Raw genomic sequence first — 18,804 nt, forward strand, 5'->3', positions numbered from 1 at the left:
AAATATATATATATATATATATATATATATATATATATATATATTTAAAAAATAAAATGAGAAAATCACAACAAAATTACTAAAACTAAAATGAAATAAAATAAACTAAAGCTAAATGTAAATACAAATATAAAAAACTAATTAGATGAGATAACCTCAACAAAATTACTCTGAAACTGAAAATAAAATAAAGCTAAATAGAATTAAAAAAACGAATAAAATGAGAAAATCACAACATAATTACTAAAAATTTTACTAAAATTTAAATGGAATCAAAAGATACAAATAAAATCGAATTAATTTTATTAATATACTATAATAGTATATTATTAAAACCACAACAAAAATACTAAAACTGAAATAAAATAAAAACAAATCTAAATATATAATATATAACTATAAAATATACAACTAAAACAAAACAAAAAATTTAATGACAAAATCACAACAAAATTACTAAAAAATTTACTAAAATTTAAATGGAGACTGAAAATATAACATAAAAGCTCATTCAAAATATGAATATATATACACTGTAATAGTATGTAAATAATACTAAAATAACTCATATGAAACTTTCTGAACATACAGTAACATGAACAATACAAGTTAAGCTGAATTGATTATGACAGACAATAATTCTGACTCATCCCTCAGTTTGTGTATTCTATGTGTAATATATCAATAATATCTATTATTACAAATAATATATATCAATTATTTTTAGATTACTGTAATGAGAATTTGGGTAATACGTGCTTCATGAAAATAACCAAATTTTTTCCTTTTGGTTTTGAGGTGAAATATGATCTGGACATGCTCTTATGAGTTCAGTTCGCTGTCCCACCCGAACGAAAGGGATTCCCCTCCGTCTCTGGGAACGCTGATCTCTGGGGTCTCTCTGCTGGGACGGGCCTCTTTTCTCTCCCACATCTGTTGAGCTGAAAGCGAGGCCAGCTGAGAGCAGTTCAACAGGTCGGCCGTCCCTGCTGAGGGCAAACGCAACCCCTCTGTGCTCTGGAATGTGCCTGGCCCCGTCGCCTCCCCGTCTCTCCACACCAACCCTCTGTGACGCTGAGAGAGAGAGAATGAAAGCAGGGGAAAAGATTTAAAGCAACAGTACACCCAACTGGTGTTGGGCCATTGTTTGGACCAACAATGACATCAGAACTTCTCCTTTAAAGGAATAGTTCAGCCAAAAATGAAAATGTGCTGAATCTTTCCTCACCCTCAGGCCATCCAAGATGTAGATGAGTTTGTTTCTTCATCAGATTTGGAGAAATGTAGCATTGCATCACTGCAGTGAATGGGTGCCGTCAGAATGAGAGTCCAAACAGCTGATAAAAACATCACAAGTTATCCACACCACTCCAGTCCATCAGTTAATGTCTTGTGAGGCCGAAATATGCGTGTTTGTAAGAAACAAATCCATCATTAAGGTGTTTTAACGTCAAACTGTTTGTTTGGTTAAAATACAAATCGTCGTAATATAATAATATTGCTTTCTCCGTGAAAAAGTCATCTCAGCAGAATCAGGATGGATATATGCACAGATCAAGCAGAGATTACAAGCAAAAACAGCTCTAAACAAATATGTGTGTGGATTTTTGATGTGAGAGACAACAGGAGACGGGCTTTTTCACTGGAGGAAGCGTTATTATGGATTATGACTCATATTTTAGCAAGAAGTGACGGTTTAAAGTTAAAAACGTCTTAATGATGGATTTGTTTCTTATAAACACGCAGATTTCAGCTTCTCCAGATGTGAACTGATGGACTGGAGTGGTGTGGATTATTGTGATGTTTTTATCAGCTGTTTGGACTCTCATTCTGACGGCACCCATTCACTGCAGAGCATCCATTGCTGAGACACTGATGCAATGCTACATTTCTCCAAATCTGATGAAGAAACAAACTCATCTACATCTCGGATGAACTGAGGGTGAGCGCATTTTCAGCAAATTTTCATTTTTGGCTGAAATATTCCTTTCACGTAAAACAAAAGTCCAGCACATGTGCGTTGAGGAATGAACGCAGCTGTAGCAAACGGTTCGACTTAAAGTTCAAGGCCAGTCCAGAGTCAGTTCAGACTCACAGTAAGAGAAAAGCAGGGTGGGTACATCTGTGAAAGTTAGCAGATGCAGCGTCCTGACGGACTGTTCACTAGAATGATTCATTCCTTTACAGCGTGAAGTCATTTCACATCTCAGTGAAGCTCAGCTGCAGTTTCACTGCTGTTCATTTGCGAGGGTATGTTAGCTGTCTAACACTAAGGCTAAACCTAAGTGTGAATAACTTTATACTGTCACTTTCAAAAGGGTCCATGATGCACAAAGACATACTTCAGATAGTAACACAACAAAATCAACAGATAACTCAGTCAGAGCAGCATGTGTTTGCTTTCAGCTCCTGTTATATTAAAGACATGAATTAAGTTGAAAGAAAACTGAGCACACGAGCAAACAATGTACAACACAATACAAGATGAACTCTAAATGATAGATGGCTCTAAAAGTGAAACGATGTTATTGTTAGGTATAATGTACAAAAATGTGTTTCATATATTCCTATGCCCTTTTCAGAGTTATTTGAGTATTATTTATATACTATTACACTATATATTCATATTTTGAATTAGCTTTCTTTTACATTTTAATTTGACATTTTTTGTGTCATGGTGTCATTTTGTAATATTTCTATTTAGCCTTAATTTATTTTCATTTCAGGTTTAGTTTTTTGTATTTTCTAGTTTGTTTGGTAATTTTAGCACTTCGACTTTTAATTAGTTGCCAAGGCATCATTTCTCATTTTCATTAGTTTTTCATTTATATACTTATTTACTTCTAATTTAATTTATTTAAATGATTGTTTATAGTTTTAGTTTACAATAACAACACTGGCACTTTTTATTGATTAATATCATAGAAAACTTAGTTTAGCATTTTAATTTGAAAGTTTTAGTTATTTTGTAGTGATTTCTATTTAGCCTTAATTTATTTTTATTTCAGTTCTATTTATTTATTTTCTTTAGTAATTTTAGTACTTCAACTTTTAGTTGCCAAAGCATTTCTATTTAAGTTTTTCATCTAATATTACTTATTTCAATTACCAAAAATGATTTAACAGTTTTAATTTTACTTAACAATAACAACACTGTCAGTCTTTATTGATTAATATCATATAAACCGTAAAAATGTCCCCACTTTCATATAACTTATGCACATATGGATTATAGATTATTTCTATGATACTTATTGTGCATTAATTGTGTACTGGTCATTGTGGGTTTTTATTGTATGGGAAAGAGATATCCTGTTTTACGACAGATAGAAACACGAGGGTGAGTAAATGATGACAGACTGTTGAATCTTTGGATATTTTGACAATGAAAAAGTCTCACCTTTCCTATGTAGGGCTGATTGTGTAATCTTCAACAATCATTCAGGTTTATGAAAATCTTGGAGTTTTTCTGATTGCTCAAGGGAACTTAGAGCAGGAACTGCAAACAATTAAAAAGCCATGTTTCATGAAAAAAGGGGCGGATGTCATATTTTATATATCAGCCAACAAACGCACCGATTCCAGTGGCTGCGGGTCTGTTGGTCTCTCGTTCTCTGACTGGAGCGCCTCTGATCGCCTGGAAATCACTTCTCTGAGTGCTGGATTTACTGTAAGGTGCTTTCACGGGAAGATCTTCTTTAGGACTGCTTGACCACCAGTTAAACTAGCAAAAGGCACAAAATGACCAAAATGTATGAGATAATTATAATAGAGCTATATGTACAATATACACAGTGTAAAGTCACTTTAGTTCACTCAATGATCCAATGAAATCTCCCGAAGATTACTTTTCTGATTACTTAATCTCACATAGATTACATATATACATATATTTTTATGTATAACTATATATAGTCTTGACTACAAAAGTAAAAAAACAACGACTATTGAACATTTCCACTGTTTGGTCAGGAACTATATACAGTATATGGTAATACATTTTTATATAAAAATGATTTACATTTTAATTTTAATAAAATATAATACAAATTTAAATATACACATTTATAAAATGTAATAAATGTAATTATTTTAATAATAAAAAAAAATTATAATGAAATTAATTTATTATTAAATTTAATTAAATGTAATACATTTATATAAATCAATGTTTATTTAACTAATGTTTTAAAATGTAGATAAATAAAATTAACATTAAAAATGTAAATTAATAAATCATTTTAAAATGTAAAAACAGACTCACTTAAAACTGTTTAAATGCACATTTTACAAAGAAATTTGCAATTGGCAAATGTGATTTATGATGAATTCATAAGACTATTTTTTTTAATTAAAAGTGATTTATTAATTTATCGTCTTTTTGTTTTAACTACATTTTAAAACATGAATTAAATAAACAGTTTAAAATATGCTTATTAAATTGTCCAATTAAAAAGTGATTTATCAATTTAGAATATTTATTTATCAAGTTATTTTTATGTTTGTATTATTAAATTGAAAAAAATAAAACGGTCACTCCTACTCCTTCAAAATTATTGACTTTTTAGCTAAATTTAAATAAATATAAAATAAAATAGAGCATCAATAAAATAGCTTACATACAGGAAAATGTCACATTCAAGCATATCAAACAATTGTTTTGGCAAACACAAAATTAATTTATTCGTATAACTGGATTCTCGACTTTTTCCTGGTCTCCCCAAATCATAATATTTCCCATTAATATGCCTATATAAATAGCATTTCCACCTGTTCTGTCTCAGTACGTCTCGTCTCCATATGAGCGATGGGCTCATTAAGGAATCTGACATTAGTTCTGATGAATCTGGCGTTGTGAGGATGTGGGACGTTGCAGGTCTCAGACTCTCGTGGGTCTCTTGCAGGATATTTATGGTTCCGATCGACACGGACCGGATCGAGACGCTCTGGCAACGTCTCATCAAAGATCCTGAAGGTGTTCGAACTGCAGATACAGAAGACAGAGACGGTTCAAATGCTCAAATGTAGGTCTGTAACGAGAGTATTGAGGAAAGCAGGGCACGTTTGAACAAATACTCACTGGAAAGACTCCCAAACCTTCTTTTTTCGAGGCAGACATTTTTCTGCATAATGGTACATTTGCTTTTCCATTGAATAGTGAATGAAGAGGCTTCAGTGCTGTTAGTGACAGCTTGAGTTTTTAAAGGTTGCCATGCAACAGTGACGATATGAAATCTGACACCCACTCAAAAGAGCTGCTACTATAAAACACAATAATGCGTTAGGAAAACAACACAATAGAATAGCAATTATGCAATCTATTTATATAAGAGATTAAACCTTTTTGGTAACATAAAAGCACCATTGCATGTCACATTTGTGTTGCCATAGTTATACCATTGTGTTAAAAAAACAGTATGTTTTTAAAAGAATGCTGAGCAAGGCTGCATTTATTTGATCATAAATACGGTAAAAAATTTGAAATATTATTACAATTTAAAAGAACTGTTTTCTATGTGAATATATAGTAAACTGTATTTTATTTCTGTGATCAAAGCTGTATTTTCAGCATCATTCCTCCAGTCTTCAGTGTCACACGATCTTCAGAAATCATAATAATATGCTGATTTGCTGCTCAAGAAACATTTCTGATTATTATCAATGTTGAAAACAGTCGTGCTGCTTCATATTTTTGCAGAAACTGTGATGCATTTTATTTTTTATGATTCTTTTATTTTTTAGTCTTCAGTGTCACACGATCTTCAGAAATCATAATAATATGCTGATTTGCTGCTCAAGAAACATTTCTGATTATTATCAATGTTGAAAACAGTCGTGCTGCTTCATATTTTTGCAGAAACTGTGATGCATTTTATTTTTTATGATTCTTTTATTTTTTATGCTTCTTTGATGCCTTTATTTGAAATAGAAATCTTTTGTAACACTATACATTTCTTTACTGCCACTTTTGATCAATTTAATGCATCCTTGCTGAATAACAATATTAATTTCTTGGGGAAAAAATAACTCTTTATGCAGGAAAAAAAGCATCTATAAAGCCGACCATGACTCGTGTGCTTTTATGGTGACGAGACCTGAAGTGAGAACATGTGTTTCCAGAATCACAATTTTTCCACAACCAAGAAAACACATCAGTGGAAAACTGAAAACAAACTGGTTTCCTGTGTTCTTTCACTACTTCCTGTCTGTTATTGGCTCCCTGCTTCAATCTGACATGTAATGTGGTTAAACGGAGACATAATTAGAAACACAGGCACATTTATCCATCAGTTAAATGACTATAAATTACTATATATATAGTAATACATATATATATATAGTTTTATACATGTGTGTGTGTATATATACACACACACACACACACACATTCACACATTAGCCTAATTCTGACTATCAAAAACAAGCATGAACATTTACAAACAACACAAAAGCATCATGGGGATTTTAAGTTAAAGGGAAAGTCAGATTGAACGTTTAGCGGGTTAACTTTAAATATGTTAAAAGACCTCAGATAAGCACGCTTACAGACCAGGACGGTCAGGAAACCCTGATCCAATCAATCAAACCCTGAGTCCATTAGAGCACTGAGTGACCATCACAATCGAACGCTCCACTAATGATTCAATAACTAAACTACTTTTAGTGTCACTTAAAGGAATAGTTCACCCAAAATTGAAAATGTGCTGAATAGATCCTCACCCTCAGACGATTCCAGAAGTAGATGAGTTTGTTTCTTCATCAGATTTAGAGAAACGTAGCATTGCATCAGTGTCTCAGCAATGGATCCTCTGCAGTGAATGGGTGCCGTCAGAATGAGAGTCCAAAACAGCTGATAAAAACATCACAATAATCCACACCACTCCAGTCCATCAGTTAATGCCTCGCTGCTTCCGGCTAAAACACTTCTAGACAAAAAGTGATGTTTTTATCAGCTGTTTGGAGTCTCATTCTGACGGCACCCATTCACTGCGGAGCATCCATTGCTGAGCACGTGATGCAATGCTACATTTCTCCAAATCTGATGAAGAAACAAACTCATCTACATCTTGGATGACCTGAGGGTGAGGACATTCACAGCAAATTGTAATTTTTGGGTGAACTGTTCCTTTAAGTTTCTGCCGTCTTTTGCAGGAGAGTCGCGGCTGTGACACAATGCTTTCGGGAAACACAGAGACGGATCTCAAACAAAGAATCCGTCACATTCCCTCAGAGGCCCGGACCTGGGCTCTTTATCTAATAGATATCACGATTTCATACTGATTCCAGATCAACTTCTCCTGCTCTCTTAAAACACCAAAGACTCAGATTTGCACACAGCAAACTGTTCCCAGTTCAGTCTGAAAGCGGTCCGTCTATTCAAAGACACACTAACCCTCGATAAGCCTCTGATCTAATCTTGCAACTGTCAGCTAAGAGGATTCCAGCCTCCCGAACCAGCACACATGCAGATCTGCTAAAGCATGCTGGGAGAAAAAGGACACCCTGGGGACGCTGTATGTGTGTCTCTGGGTCAACATGGACAATCTGGGAGAGTTTGAGCTCAATTCTAAAGACTTTATTATTAAACAATCATTCCAAACGCAGTTCTGATGGACGCAGACACTGATGTTGCACAAAAGTGACACGCGCTGATGTCTGATACAGACGCCACCTTAACAGAGCTGTGTGAGGGCGGTCAGGGTTTCCATGGGAACAGAACTGTGATGAGTGTAACGCAGGCCGTGATTGGTCAATTATGCGTAAAGTGAACATCTCCTGAAAGAGGCTCATGCTGTAGAATCAGAGGACGTCTAATATTCATACTACAGCCATACTCATTGAACAATCTGTCAAAATGTATAATTTGCAATAAAACAATGAGTTCAGTGTTTTTGTGTATTAATAGAGGTTTATTAGTTTGATTAAACTGCACATTAAAATAGCTGTTGTGGACATATAGAAGTCTCTTCTGCTCACCAAGTCTGCATTTATTTGAACCAAAATACAGTAACAATTGTCAAATATTATTAGAATTCAAAATAAGTGTTTTCTATGTGAATATATAGTCAAATGTAATTTATTCTTGTGATGCAAAGCTGAATTTTTCAGCATCAGTCTTCAGTATCACATGATTCTTCCGAAATCATTCTAATATGCTGATTTGCTGCTCAAGAAACATTATTATTATTATTATAATTATTATTTTTGTGGAAACTGTGATTCATTTCTTTTTCAGGATTCACAGTTGAATAGAAAGTTCAAAAGAACAGTATTTATTTGAAATTATAAATGCCTTTACTGTCACTTTTTATTTGATACTGTCACAATATAATGTGTGCTTGATGATAAAAGTATTAATTTATTTTTGATAATCATAAGAAATTATTCTTGAGCAGCAAATCAGCATTTTAGAATGATTTCTGAAGGATCATGTGACACTGAAGACTGGAGTAATGATGCTGAAAATTCAGCTTTGAGCATAGAAATAAATTACATTTTAACATATATTCAAATAGAAAAGTTATTTTTATTTGTAATAATATTTAACCGTTTTTACTGTATTTTTGATCAAATACATGCAGCGCTGGTGAGCAGAAGAGACTTCTTTCAAAAACGTTTTAAAAATCTAAGATACAAATCCAATACAATATTTCATATTTTAATATCCTTCATGTTGAGTTTGAATTGACGGATCAGATAAAATCATATTGGCAACTCTTAGGTTTGTGTTTTGCTTTGAGAAAGTTACATAACTTCAAACTATTTATTCATATTTACAACCCTATGCTAATAAATACAAACAAATTATAGTTATGGTGTTTTTCTTTTAAAGTGTTCTTGTAATCTATCTGGTAAACATCTACCAAGTGTTTGTGTTTGTTGTTTGCCGTTGCTGATCGGTCTGGCTGGGTTTCAGTAACGAGTGCCAAATCCATGAATCTCCAGTTTAGAGATTGGTTTCTCATTGGTGAACTGAGCGCGGTGGATTCGAGAACTGGGACTGCCCACCTTACTGAGCCAGTACTTCCTGTAGATCACACACAGACAGACAAAACATGCTAAACAACAGGGCATTTAATGTCACATGGACTAGTTTTGAGACACTTTTTATACCTTTTTTTTCTTACACAACACAAGACAGGGAATCACTATTGTTTTAGTATCATTGAGATACTATTATCTTTTTTTTAATATATATATATATATATTGAATTAGTTTTTATTTTTGTATTTTATTTTTTCATTTTAATTTGAACTAAAATGTTAGTAATTTAGTTATATGTTTTTGCCATGTTATTTTGCATCATTGAGATACTATTATCGCTTATATTAATATTTTGAATTAGTTTTTATTTTTGTATTTTCTGATTTAATTTTAATTGTAGTTCAAATGTTTGTAATTTTGTTGTATGTATTTGCCATTTTTATTAGTTTTTTTTAATATGTCTATATAGGTTTTATTAAATGTTTATTTAAGTTTTAGTTATTTCAGTATATCAACTTAAACTAAATGAAAATGAGAAATGTTGCATTGGAAACGTCTCTGTTACTTATGTAACCCTCGTTCCCTGAAGGACTGAATGGAGACGTCACGTCGGTGATGACCGACGAATTGGGATCTCGCCAGAGAGACCAATCCACTTTGAGTGTAACTAAACGAGCCAATGGACATTGGCATGCGGATTTCGCATCTGGCTGCCAGGGAGACCCCCCAAAATAACAAAAGCCAATTAGAGTTAAAAAAAAGGAGCCAATGGACATTGGCATGCGGATTTCGCATCTGGCTGCCACACCCCGCAGCCGAGGGTTACATACGTAACCGAGACGTTCCCTTTCAGTCGGTCACGTTGGTGATGACCGACGAATTGGGATCCCTACCAACACGCCACAGGTGCTGCCCCCTCCAGTGCCCTGTGTAGGCCTCCTGATCCTTCCTATAAGGCAGACGATAGGACCAGGCTCTACACAGAGAAGGTTGACTACAGCTGTTCCTCGCAACCCAGCAGTAGGACTTGGATAACACTGGGAAGCATACCCTTCCATTTGGAAGAGGACACACTGCGGAGTCACCTCCTCCCAGAGAGGGTTAAGTGACATTTACTCACGTGGAGTAACCCCGAGGGGCCCTACTACACATGGAAGTCTCTGAGATGGCTCATGGCTGCATCATTTAGAGACGGCAGAATGTGGTCTGACAGGGGAAACACGGCCCAAGTAATTGTACCATGGAAATACACATATGGGATCCCAACCGGGTCACTCATATGGGCACTAGCCTCACACCAGATTTCAGGAATTCATTGGCTGAAAGGTCTGGCGCTGGATGCTCCGCCACGTATGGCCGCTGGAGTGCTGGAGGACTCGACAGGGTCTGCCCGGTCAGGGGACTCTCTGAAAAAACTAGGTGTTCAGGATGCCGCAAGCCGACTCTGAACCGGGCCTCTCAGTGCCACTACCCATTTGAGGTAAGAACACAGGAGGAAACCGGTTCGACACACAGGCTATAGAACCTAGCGAATGTGTTAGGAGTCGCCCAGCCCAGAGCTCTACAAATGTCTGCTAGCGAGGCACCACGAGCCAGCGCCCAGGATGATGCGACACCCCTAGTGGAGTGAGCACGCAGCCTGAGTGGGCAGGGCACACCTTGTGCTTCATAGGGCAAGGTGATGGCATCCACTATCCAGTGGGCCATCCTCTGCTTGGAGACAGCCTTCCCCTTCTGCTGTCCTCCGTAACAGACAAAGAGCTGTTCTGAGGTCCTAAAGCTCTGAGGTCTATCCACGTACTGTCGCAGTGCACGTATAGGACAGAGCAAAGCTAAGGCTGAGTCTGCCTCCTCCAGGGGCAGCGCCTTGCTGGAAGATGGAAAGCGCGGCTCTGATCGAACATTTCCGGGGGTCCTCCTGGTGGGAGGAACACCATTCGATTCCACTTCAGTGCATAGGCCCATCTCATGGACGGAGCACGTGCTGAAGCGATAGTGTCAGGTCACTTAGAACCTTCGCGTCCCATCCAGGGACCACACATGGAGTTTCCACAGGTCTGGACATGGGTGCCAGAGGGTGCCCCGTCTCTGAGAAAGCAGATCCTTCCTCAGAGGAATCGGCTAGGGAGGGGCTGTCGCGAGGAGCATGAGTTCCGGGAACCAGGTCCTGTTGGGCCAATATGGAGCCACTAACAAGACCTGCTCCTCGTCCTCCCTGATCTTGCACAGTGCTAGCAGGCTCACTGGGGGGAACGCATATTTGTACAGGTCCCGGTGGCCAGCTGTGTGTCAGTGCATCCATGCCGAGCGTTGTCTCAGTTAGGGAGTAGAACCACTGGCAGTGGGTGGTTTCTGGAAATGCCTACAGGTCTACCTGAGCAACTCCGAACCGTCTCCAGATCAGCTGAACCACCTGAGAGTGGAGTCTCCACTCCCCTGGAAGTGCTGCTTGAGACAGCTCATCGGCTGCCCGATTGAACACTCCTGGGATGTGGATGGCACAAAGGGATCTCAGATACTTCTGACTCCAAAGGAGGAGGTGGCGGGCGAGTTATGACATGCAACGGGAGCGTAAACGGCCTTGCCTGTTGATATACGCAACAGTCGCATTGTTGTCCGTGCGTACCAGAGGGGCTGTCGCGAGGAGCATGAGTTCCGGGAACCAGGTCCTGTTGGGCCAATATGGAGCCACTAACAAGACCTGCTCCTCATCCTCCCTGATCTTGCACAGTGCTAGCAGGCTCACTGGGGGGAACGCATATTTGTGCAGGTCCCGGTGGCCAGCTGTGTGTCAGTGCATCCATGCCGAGCGTTGTCTCAGTTAGGGAGTAGAACCACTGGCAGTGGGTGGTTTCTGGAAATGCCTACAGGTCTACCTGAGCAACTCCGAACCGTCTCCAGATCAGCTGAACCACCTGAGAGTGGAGTCTCCACTCCCCTGGAAGTGCTGCTCGAGACAGCTCATCGGCTGCCCGATTGAACACTCCTGGGATGTGGATGGCACAAAGGGATCTCAGATACTTCTGACTCCAAAGGAGGAGGTGGCGGGCGAGTTATGACATGCAACGGGAGCGTAAACGGCCTTGCCTGTTGATATACGCAACAGTCGCATTGTTGTCCGTGCGTACCAGAACGTCCCTGCCCCGAAGGCACCCTCTGAGACGGCTCAGGGCAAGGTGTACTGCCAGCAACTCGAGGCAGTTGATATGCCAACGCAGTTGGGGACCTGTCCAAACCCCTGATACTACGTGCCCGTTGTACGTGGCCCCCAGCCGGTGGCCGAGGCATCTGTGAAAACCACAGCATGCCTGGATACCTGTTTCAGGGGCACTCCTGCCCAAAGGAACTAGGGATCTGACCACGGGCTGAAGGTTTTGCGGCAGGCCAGTCTAATCTGAACCCGGTGAGTACTGCGTCGCCACACCCACCTCGGGACTCGGCCATGGAGCCAGTGCTGAAGCGGTCTCATATGGAGCAGACCGAGCGGAACTACCGCCGCAGCTGCAGCCATATGCCCCAGGAGCCTCTGAAAGAATTTCGGTGGGACCACCGGCCTGCCTGATAAAGTCTTGAGGCAGTTCAGCACCGACTGAGCATGTTCCTGGGTGAGGCGTGCTGTCTGGCTGACCGAATCTCCATGCCGAGAAAAGAGATCCTCTGCGTTGGCATGAGTTTGCTCTTTTCCCAGTTGATCCGAAGACCCAACTGGCTGAGGTGTCTGAGCACAAGGTCCCTGTGTGCTAACAACTGATCACGAGACTGTGCGAGTATGAGCCAGTCGTCGAGATAGTTGAGGATGCGCACCCCCCCTTCTCTCAAAGGAACAAGGGCTGCCTCCACGACTTTGGTGATCGGTCGTAACCCACCACTTTTCTTGGGCACAATGAAGTAAGGGCTGTAAAACCCCGACCTCATATCGGCTGGAGGGACCGGCTCTCTCGCGTCCTTCGTCAGCAGGACTGCGATTTCCGCACACAAGACAGGGGCATCGATAGCCTTGCCTGAAGTGAACCGGATGCCCCTGAAGTTGGGGGGACGCCAGGCGAACTGAATCGCGTAGCTGAGTCTGATGGTCCGCAGGAGCCACCGAGACAGACTGGGGAGCGCTAACCAGGCTCCGAGAGACCGTGCCAGAGGAACCAACGGGGCCACCGACGTACCCATGGTGGGGCAGCATGGTGGAACACAGGAACTCGGCCCGAGGCTTGTGACAGCCTTGCCTGTGACGGCAGGGGGCGGAGTCTAGGTGTGAAGTGTAACACTCACCTGATTCCTCCCTGTGCGGGAGAAAACACAGGGTCCCGGCTTAAGGCTTGTGACAGCCCGGCGTATGATGACATGAAGCGGGGACTCGATACAGCCCTTATCTGGTTCCACGAATGGGCAGGAAAGGTGCTCTTGGGCAACCCACTGCTGCCCGCTGGCGAAAGAGGATGAGGGAAGTGACCCTGTGATGCACAGTTCAAAACTCTCTTCCTCTTGAGACCCAGAGACTGAGGAAACCACTCTTTTATTGAAGTTTTGGGTACCGCTGGCTGCCGGGCCAGCAGCGGAACAAAAACAAAATGAAACAAAAGATTCTCCACCTGGCCCTCCTCCGGGGGAGGGAGTGGTGCGGTCACCATCTCCCGACGAGCGGTCTCCTCCATCTCCGGGTCACCCGTCTCAGGGCCTCTTAGGCCCTGGAGGATTCCACAGCCAGACCCATAGCCGTCATCTCTGGGTCTGGCTCGGACAACGCTGCCACAGCCAAAGGGGGCAACGCAGCCGGGTCGTCATCCCCGGAGAGAGAGAGTTCGCCCTCCTATGCAGCGATCGATATCTGGTCTCGAGGGGGCGAACTGAAGGAAACGGCCGGCTCCCTCCATCTTGTAGAGAGGCCAGCGTGCCCCTCCGGCCGCTCCACCGGCTGCAGAGTGCTTGAGGGGTGACGAATTCCCTCTGGGGAAGCTGTCACCGTGATTCTTAAATCCCCTCTGACTCCACCGGATGCAGCGCCGCCCCGATTGCCGGGATGAACACTGGATCGCAGTAGAGGGACCCCGCCACGTTTGACGTAACAGAGTCTTTCATGCAACTCCGAGATGGCCATGTCCCCACAAATAGAACATGCACCATCCACGATTGCTTGCAACACAATCACCCGTGTTGCTCTTTTAGAGATTGCTCTAATAGTGCTGAAGCACGCAGGGGAACTGGCCACCGCACAGTGTGGCTGTCTGCACGAAAGACGATCTCTTTCTTTCTCTCCGTGAGACCGCGACCACCGCTGCAACACCGTAATGCCCCTACTTGCTCTTGCAATCACTTGAAGAGGAGAGCAGTAGTGATGCACCACCACTCAGCTCTGAAGCGAAAAGATGAATTAATGTGGTGCACCTGCTGCCTCTTATACCCGCGCTGCGGGGTGTGCTTTCTTTCTCTCCGTGAGACCGCGACCACCGCTGCAACACCGTAATGCCCCTACTTGCTCTTGCAATCACTTGAAGAGGAGAGCAGTAGTGATGCACAACCACTCAGCTCTGAAGCGAAAAGATGAATTAATGTGGTGCACCTGCTGCCTCTTATACCCGCGCTGCGGGGTGTGGCAGCCAGATGCGAAATCCGCATACCAAGGTCCATTGGCTCGTTTAGTTACACTCAAAGTGGATTGGTCTCTCTGGGGAGATCCCAATTCGTCGGTCATCCCCGACGTGACGTCGAGAGTGACTGACTGAAAGGGAACTATTTTCTTTATAATGCTAAAAAAAAAATTATAAACTATATATTTTTATTTAGTTTTAGCATACCAACTTTATGAATACTTTTTAATATAATTAATATAAAAAAACAAAATTTAAGTGGAAATGACTCACTTTAACAAAGATTCAAATCAGAACAACATTAAACAGTAAATAATTGTCTTTTTATTGTTTGCTGTCTTTCTACTTTGTTCTTTTTTTTAGTATTTGAAACTTTTTCAAATGAAGGTTTACATTTCTTCCATTTACATGTGTGATTATGATATTCACCCACCAAAATTACCATGATCACAAGGTCAGAAACCTGGAGGTTCAAATTATTCACATGACATCTTCTTAAACTAAAGGATGAATATTATACATTTTTTAAACAATTAAAAACATATATCCAAAATGTAGAGGTGAAAAGTTGTTCAAGAGTTTCAGGAAAAGAAGAATGCAAGGATCCGTCTCAAATTTAAAAAAATGTAAGATACTTTTATGATGCTTTCATATCAATTTTGGATCTCCATTCACTTTCATTATAAGAAAACATCTCTGTCTTCCGTAAAAGTAAGAGAAGCATAAGAAATGCTAAAGAAACTCCATCAGGAGGACAAACGGCATACATTTTCTTCTCTTTCTCAAAAACAAGGGCGCGACGCACACACACACAAACACTCTCTCTGACTGAAGCCGGACAGTCATGCAGGATCACTCATGCAGTTTTCCTCAGAGGCTGTAAATGCATTATTCTCCCAGTGGGCCGCAGCAGGGGCTGATCTCATATTGGATAAGAGAGAGTGTGCTCAGACCATCTGCATGGCTGCCCAATATTCAGCTCATAATGGGCTGCCAGGAAGAGGAGGAGCCCGTGTCAAAGAGAACAGCCACAATCTCTACAGCAAGTGCAGTGCAGGAACGGCCCGTGATAAAGAAAGATTGTGTTCTGAGCGCTGGGAATGACGGATTACAGATGGATCCGGGTTATTCTGAGGTTATCAGCCGTTACGGCAAAATCAAGAGCTTTGTTTTGGACAGAAAGCCTCGAGTTTCGTCAGGGTGCGGTTCACTCAATACTGAGGAAATCCAGCCCTGACAGAGGAAAAGACACTTTACATGGATAGGCATCACATTACTGTTTAAGCAGTAAAAACACAAACACAAAATCCACTTAGAGAGAGAACTATATGATAGAGAAACTACACAGAAAAATGGCTTTAAAACAATTTTCACTCAGAAATTTCACAAACCCTCTGAAAATGGTGAATTTTGCCTCACTAAAGAGGTGACTTTCTCAATTATATCCAACAATTAATTAATTAATATCGTAATACTTTTGACAATATGTTCATATTCAATTAATTTCTGTTTATTTTATAAAAGATATAACCAAAAATAGAAACAACTTTAAATGTTCATTTATAAAAAATACATAACAATAATTCAATTTAAAATAAATAATAATTAAATATCCAAAAACTATATATATATATATATATATATATATATATATATATATATATATATATATATATATATATATATATATATATATATATATATATATATATATATATATATATATATATATATATATATGAAAGTGAAACATAAATATTATTACTTTTATTTAATATATAGAACATAATAATAAAAATTTGACTGTATTCAGACCCAAAAATTTATATTTATAAATGATTTAATATATATTTATTTATAATGTTTTTTAACTTCTATAAATATTACAAACATTTTATTAAATTTTTTGAAAATAAATAAATAAAAATAATACAAATCAGGAGTTTAAACTGCATTCAGGACCAAAGTTTTTTTGCAAACCTCATATTAAATAACAGCTCATATAATATTCGAGTCCCAAAAATGATGTGTTTTATTGGCATATTTATCTTCAAAAAGATTGTTTGGGTATTTGATTAGTTTATGAGGGTCACAGGGCAGTGACTAATAGATGTTAATGGCCTGTTCTATATGAAACAGACTCTGAATGACTTATCCGCTCTTCCCAAACACACTCAGCACAGCTGTGCTCTCAATGTAAACACACTGGAGTCTTTGCAGTGTTCATTGTTTTGTGAAGGAAAGGAGTTTCCCATCTGCCCCGGTGAGCAAGTCAGATAACATTGACACGCTGTGATTGGAAGAAACCGCAACCTGCCGGACGCTCTCACTCACTCTAGTACAGCACCATGAATAAAAATATGATATGATATGATTTGATATATTATATTATATTATTATAACAACCTGTGACTGCCATTGTGTTAGAAATAACATTGCTTTAAAAAAAAAAGTCTAAATAGTCTCACTTAAATTAATATTTATATTAATCAATAAATATTAATATAATATATATTTTAAATAATATTAAAATATTTACTGTATTATATTATATTATTATAACAACCTATGACTGTCATTGTGTTAGAAATAACTGGTTTTAAAAAAAAGTCTAAATAATCTCACTTAAATGCATATTTATATTAAACAATAAATATTAATATAATTTTTAAAAAATAATATTAAAATATTTACTGTATTATATTATATTATTATAACAAACTATGACTGCCATTGTGTTAGAAATAACTAGCTTAAGTCTAAATAATCTCACTTAAATTAAAATTAATATTTAACAATATTAATATAATATTAATAATATAATATTTTAATAATATTAAAATATTGATTATATTATATTAATTATATTATATCATATTATTATAACAACCTGTATTTAACAATAAGTATGAATATAATATTATACTATTTTAATAATATTAAAATATTTACTGTATATTAAATATTATTATTCATATCATATATTTATATTAAAACCTGTGAAGTATCACTGGATCAAATATTACAATGATATATAATCAATAAAAAAACAATAAAACAAATTATCAAGAAGAATATTACACACTCAACAATATTTTTTATATTTAATAATTAATTTAATAGTTAATAATTTGTAATTAATAAATATTTTTTTCTTAAAATATTTACTTACTAATATAATATAATATATTATTTTGGGTTTTCCTCAAATGCACAAAAAAATCAAATGAACCCAAAATATGAGCAATAGTAGTGATGCAAGCAACCCACAATAATTATAAAAATTCTGTTACAAAATGCTCTCAAAGAAATGCATTACGCCACATCAGATGAGACTGCTGTCAAATGTCATGTCAACAGCTCATAAAGCGATTCTGTAATGCTCTCTGGCAGTATTTGTAGACTCATCCAGCTCATCCAGCCATAGTTCAAGCACGGGTGGAGCGTTCGGGAGGGTGTGTAGAAATCCAATATTCAAGCTGTTTATTCATTTTTCCACCCATGAACGAAAAACTAAAATTTAAGCTGAATTCTCGTTTTTCGTGTTTGGAAAAAAACTAAAAAAAAATAAAAAGGAGCCGTTTTCTCATTTTTCTACTTTCAATATTAAATAAAAAAACTAACGATCGAATGATACACGGATTAATATGAATCAATAATAATGAATATTTATAATATTAATAAATGAATAGTAGTTAAAAAAATAAAATATGCATATTAAATATTTAGTTTTAAATATTACTTTTTGTTTATAATTTATCTGTATTTCAGTTTTTATTTGATTCCAGTTAGTAATTTCAGTGCTTCAACATAAGCTTATTTCAGTTTTAAGTTTTTCTTCTAATATTTAGATTTAATTTCAGCTTTCAAATGAACTAAAAACATTTTTATAGTTTTAGCTTTTGTTAACGATACTGTGTTACCACATTATACTGGAATACTGTGCACAGTCTAAATAACAGTAATAACAGTAATTGTTACGCATAATAAAAATCTGCATGTGGCACACATTATTCATGCTGCAGAAATACAGTATATAAGCTCTCACACAAATGAATGTCTGGTTCACATTTGAGACTGTGATGTCATCTGGCCCTCGCCCCTGTGCTCCGCCCCGACTGACATCATCGCTCCACAACCCGCCCCACCCACAGGACTGCACACACACACACACACACACACACTCACACACACACACACACACACACACACACACACACACACACACACACACAC

At 38.3% G+C, this 18,804-nt stretch overlaps 2 protein-coding genes across 2 annotated transcripts in view; both read right to left on the reverse strand.

Moving 5' to 3' along the window:
• Positions 1-723: 723 nt before the first annotated feature.
• LOC107557406 (uncharacterized protein C2orf73 homolog) lies at positions 724-5,426 on the reverse strand. The gene is made up of 5 exons (XM_016240814.1): positions 5,081-5,426; positions 4,771-4,984; positions 3,577-3,724; positions 3,401-3,499; positions 724-1,074 (listed from the first exon to the last, which is right to left on the reverse strand). Exons 1-4 carry the CDS (start codon positions 5,149-5,151, stop codon positions 3,438-3,440), a joined length of 495 nt encoding a protein of 164 aa, XP_016096300.1. The 5' UTR covers positions 5,152-5,426; the 3' UTR covers positions 724-1,074; positions 3,401-3,437.
• Positions 5,427-8,616: 3,190 nt separating this feature from the next.
• The window catches only part of acyp2 (acylphosphatase 2, muscle type), a 12,700-nt gene continuing 2,512 nt past the window's right edge, over positions 8,617-18,804 (reverse strand). The window contains exon 4 of the mRNA XM_016240836.1: positions 8,617-9,028. Within this exon, the coding sequence (XP_016096322.1) occupies positions 8,914-9,028 (115 nt within the window). The 3' untranslated portion in view covers positions 8,617-8,913. The remainder of the gene's footprint in view (positions 9,029-18,804) is intronic.

This window comes from Sinocyclocheilus grahami, unplaced genomic scaffold, assembly GCF_001515645.1.
Source record: "Sinocyclocheilus grahami isolate Dianchi unplaced genomic scaffold, SAMN03320097.WGS_v1.1 scaffold601.1, whole genome shotgun sequence".
Classification (NCBI taxonomy): Eukaryota; Metazoa; Chordata; class Actinopteri; order Cypriniformes; family Cyprinidae; genus Sinocyclocheilus; species Sinocyclocheilus grahami.

Bases quoted from the DNA above. Each gene is read 5' to 3' on its own strand.
- LOC107557406 (XM_016240814.1), bottom strand. From the start codon at position 5,151: ATGGAAAAGCAAATGTACCATTATGCAGAAAAATGTCTGCCTCGAAAA. The intron at 4,985-5,080 runs GTGAGTATTTGT...CTGTATCTGCAG, and splicing joins AAGGTTTGGGAGTCTTTCCA to TTCGAACACCTTCAGGATCT. The intron at 3,500-3,576 runs GTGCGTTTGTTG...AATTGTTTGCAG, and splicing joins ACCCGCAGCCACTGGAATCG to TTCCTGCTCTAAGTTCCCTT.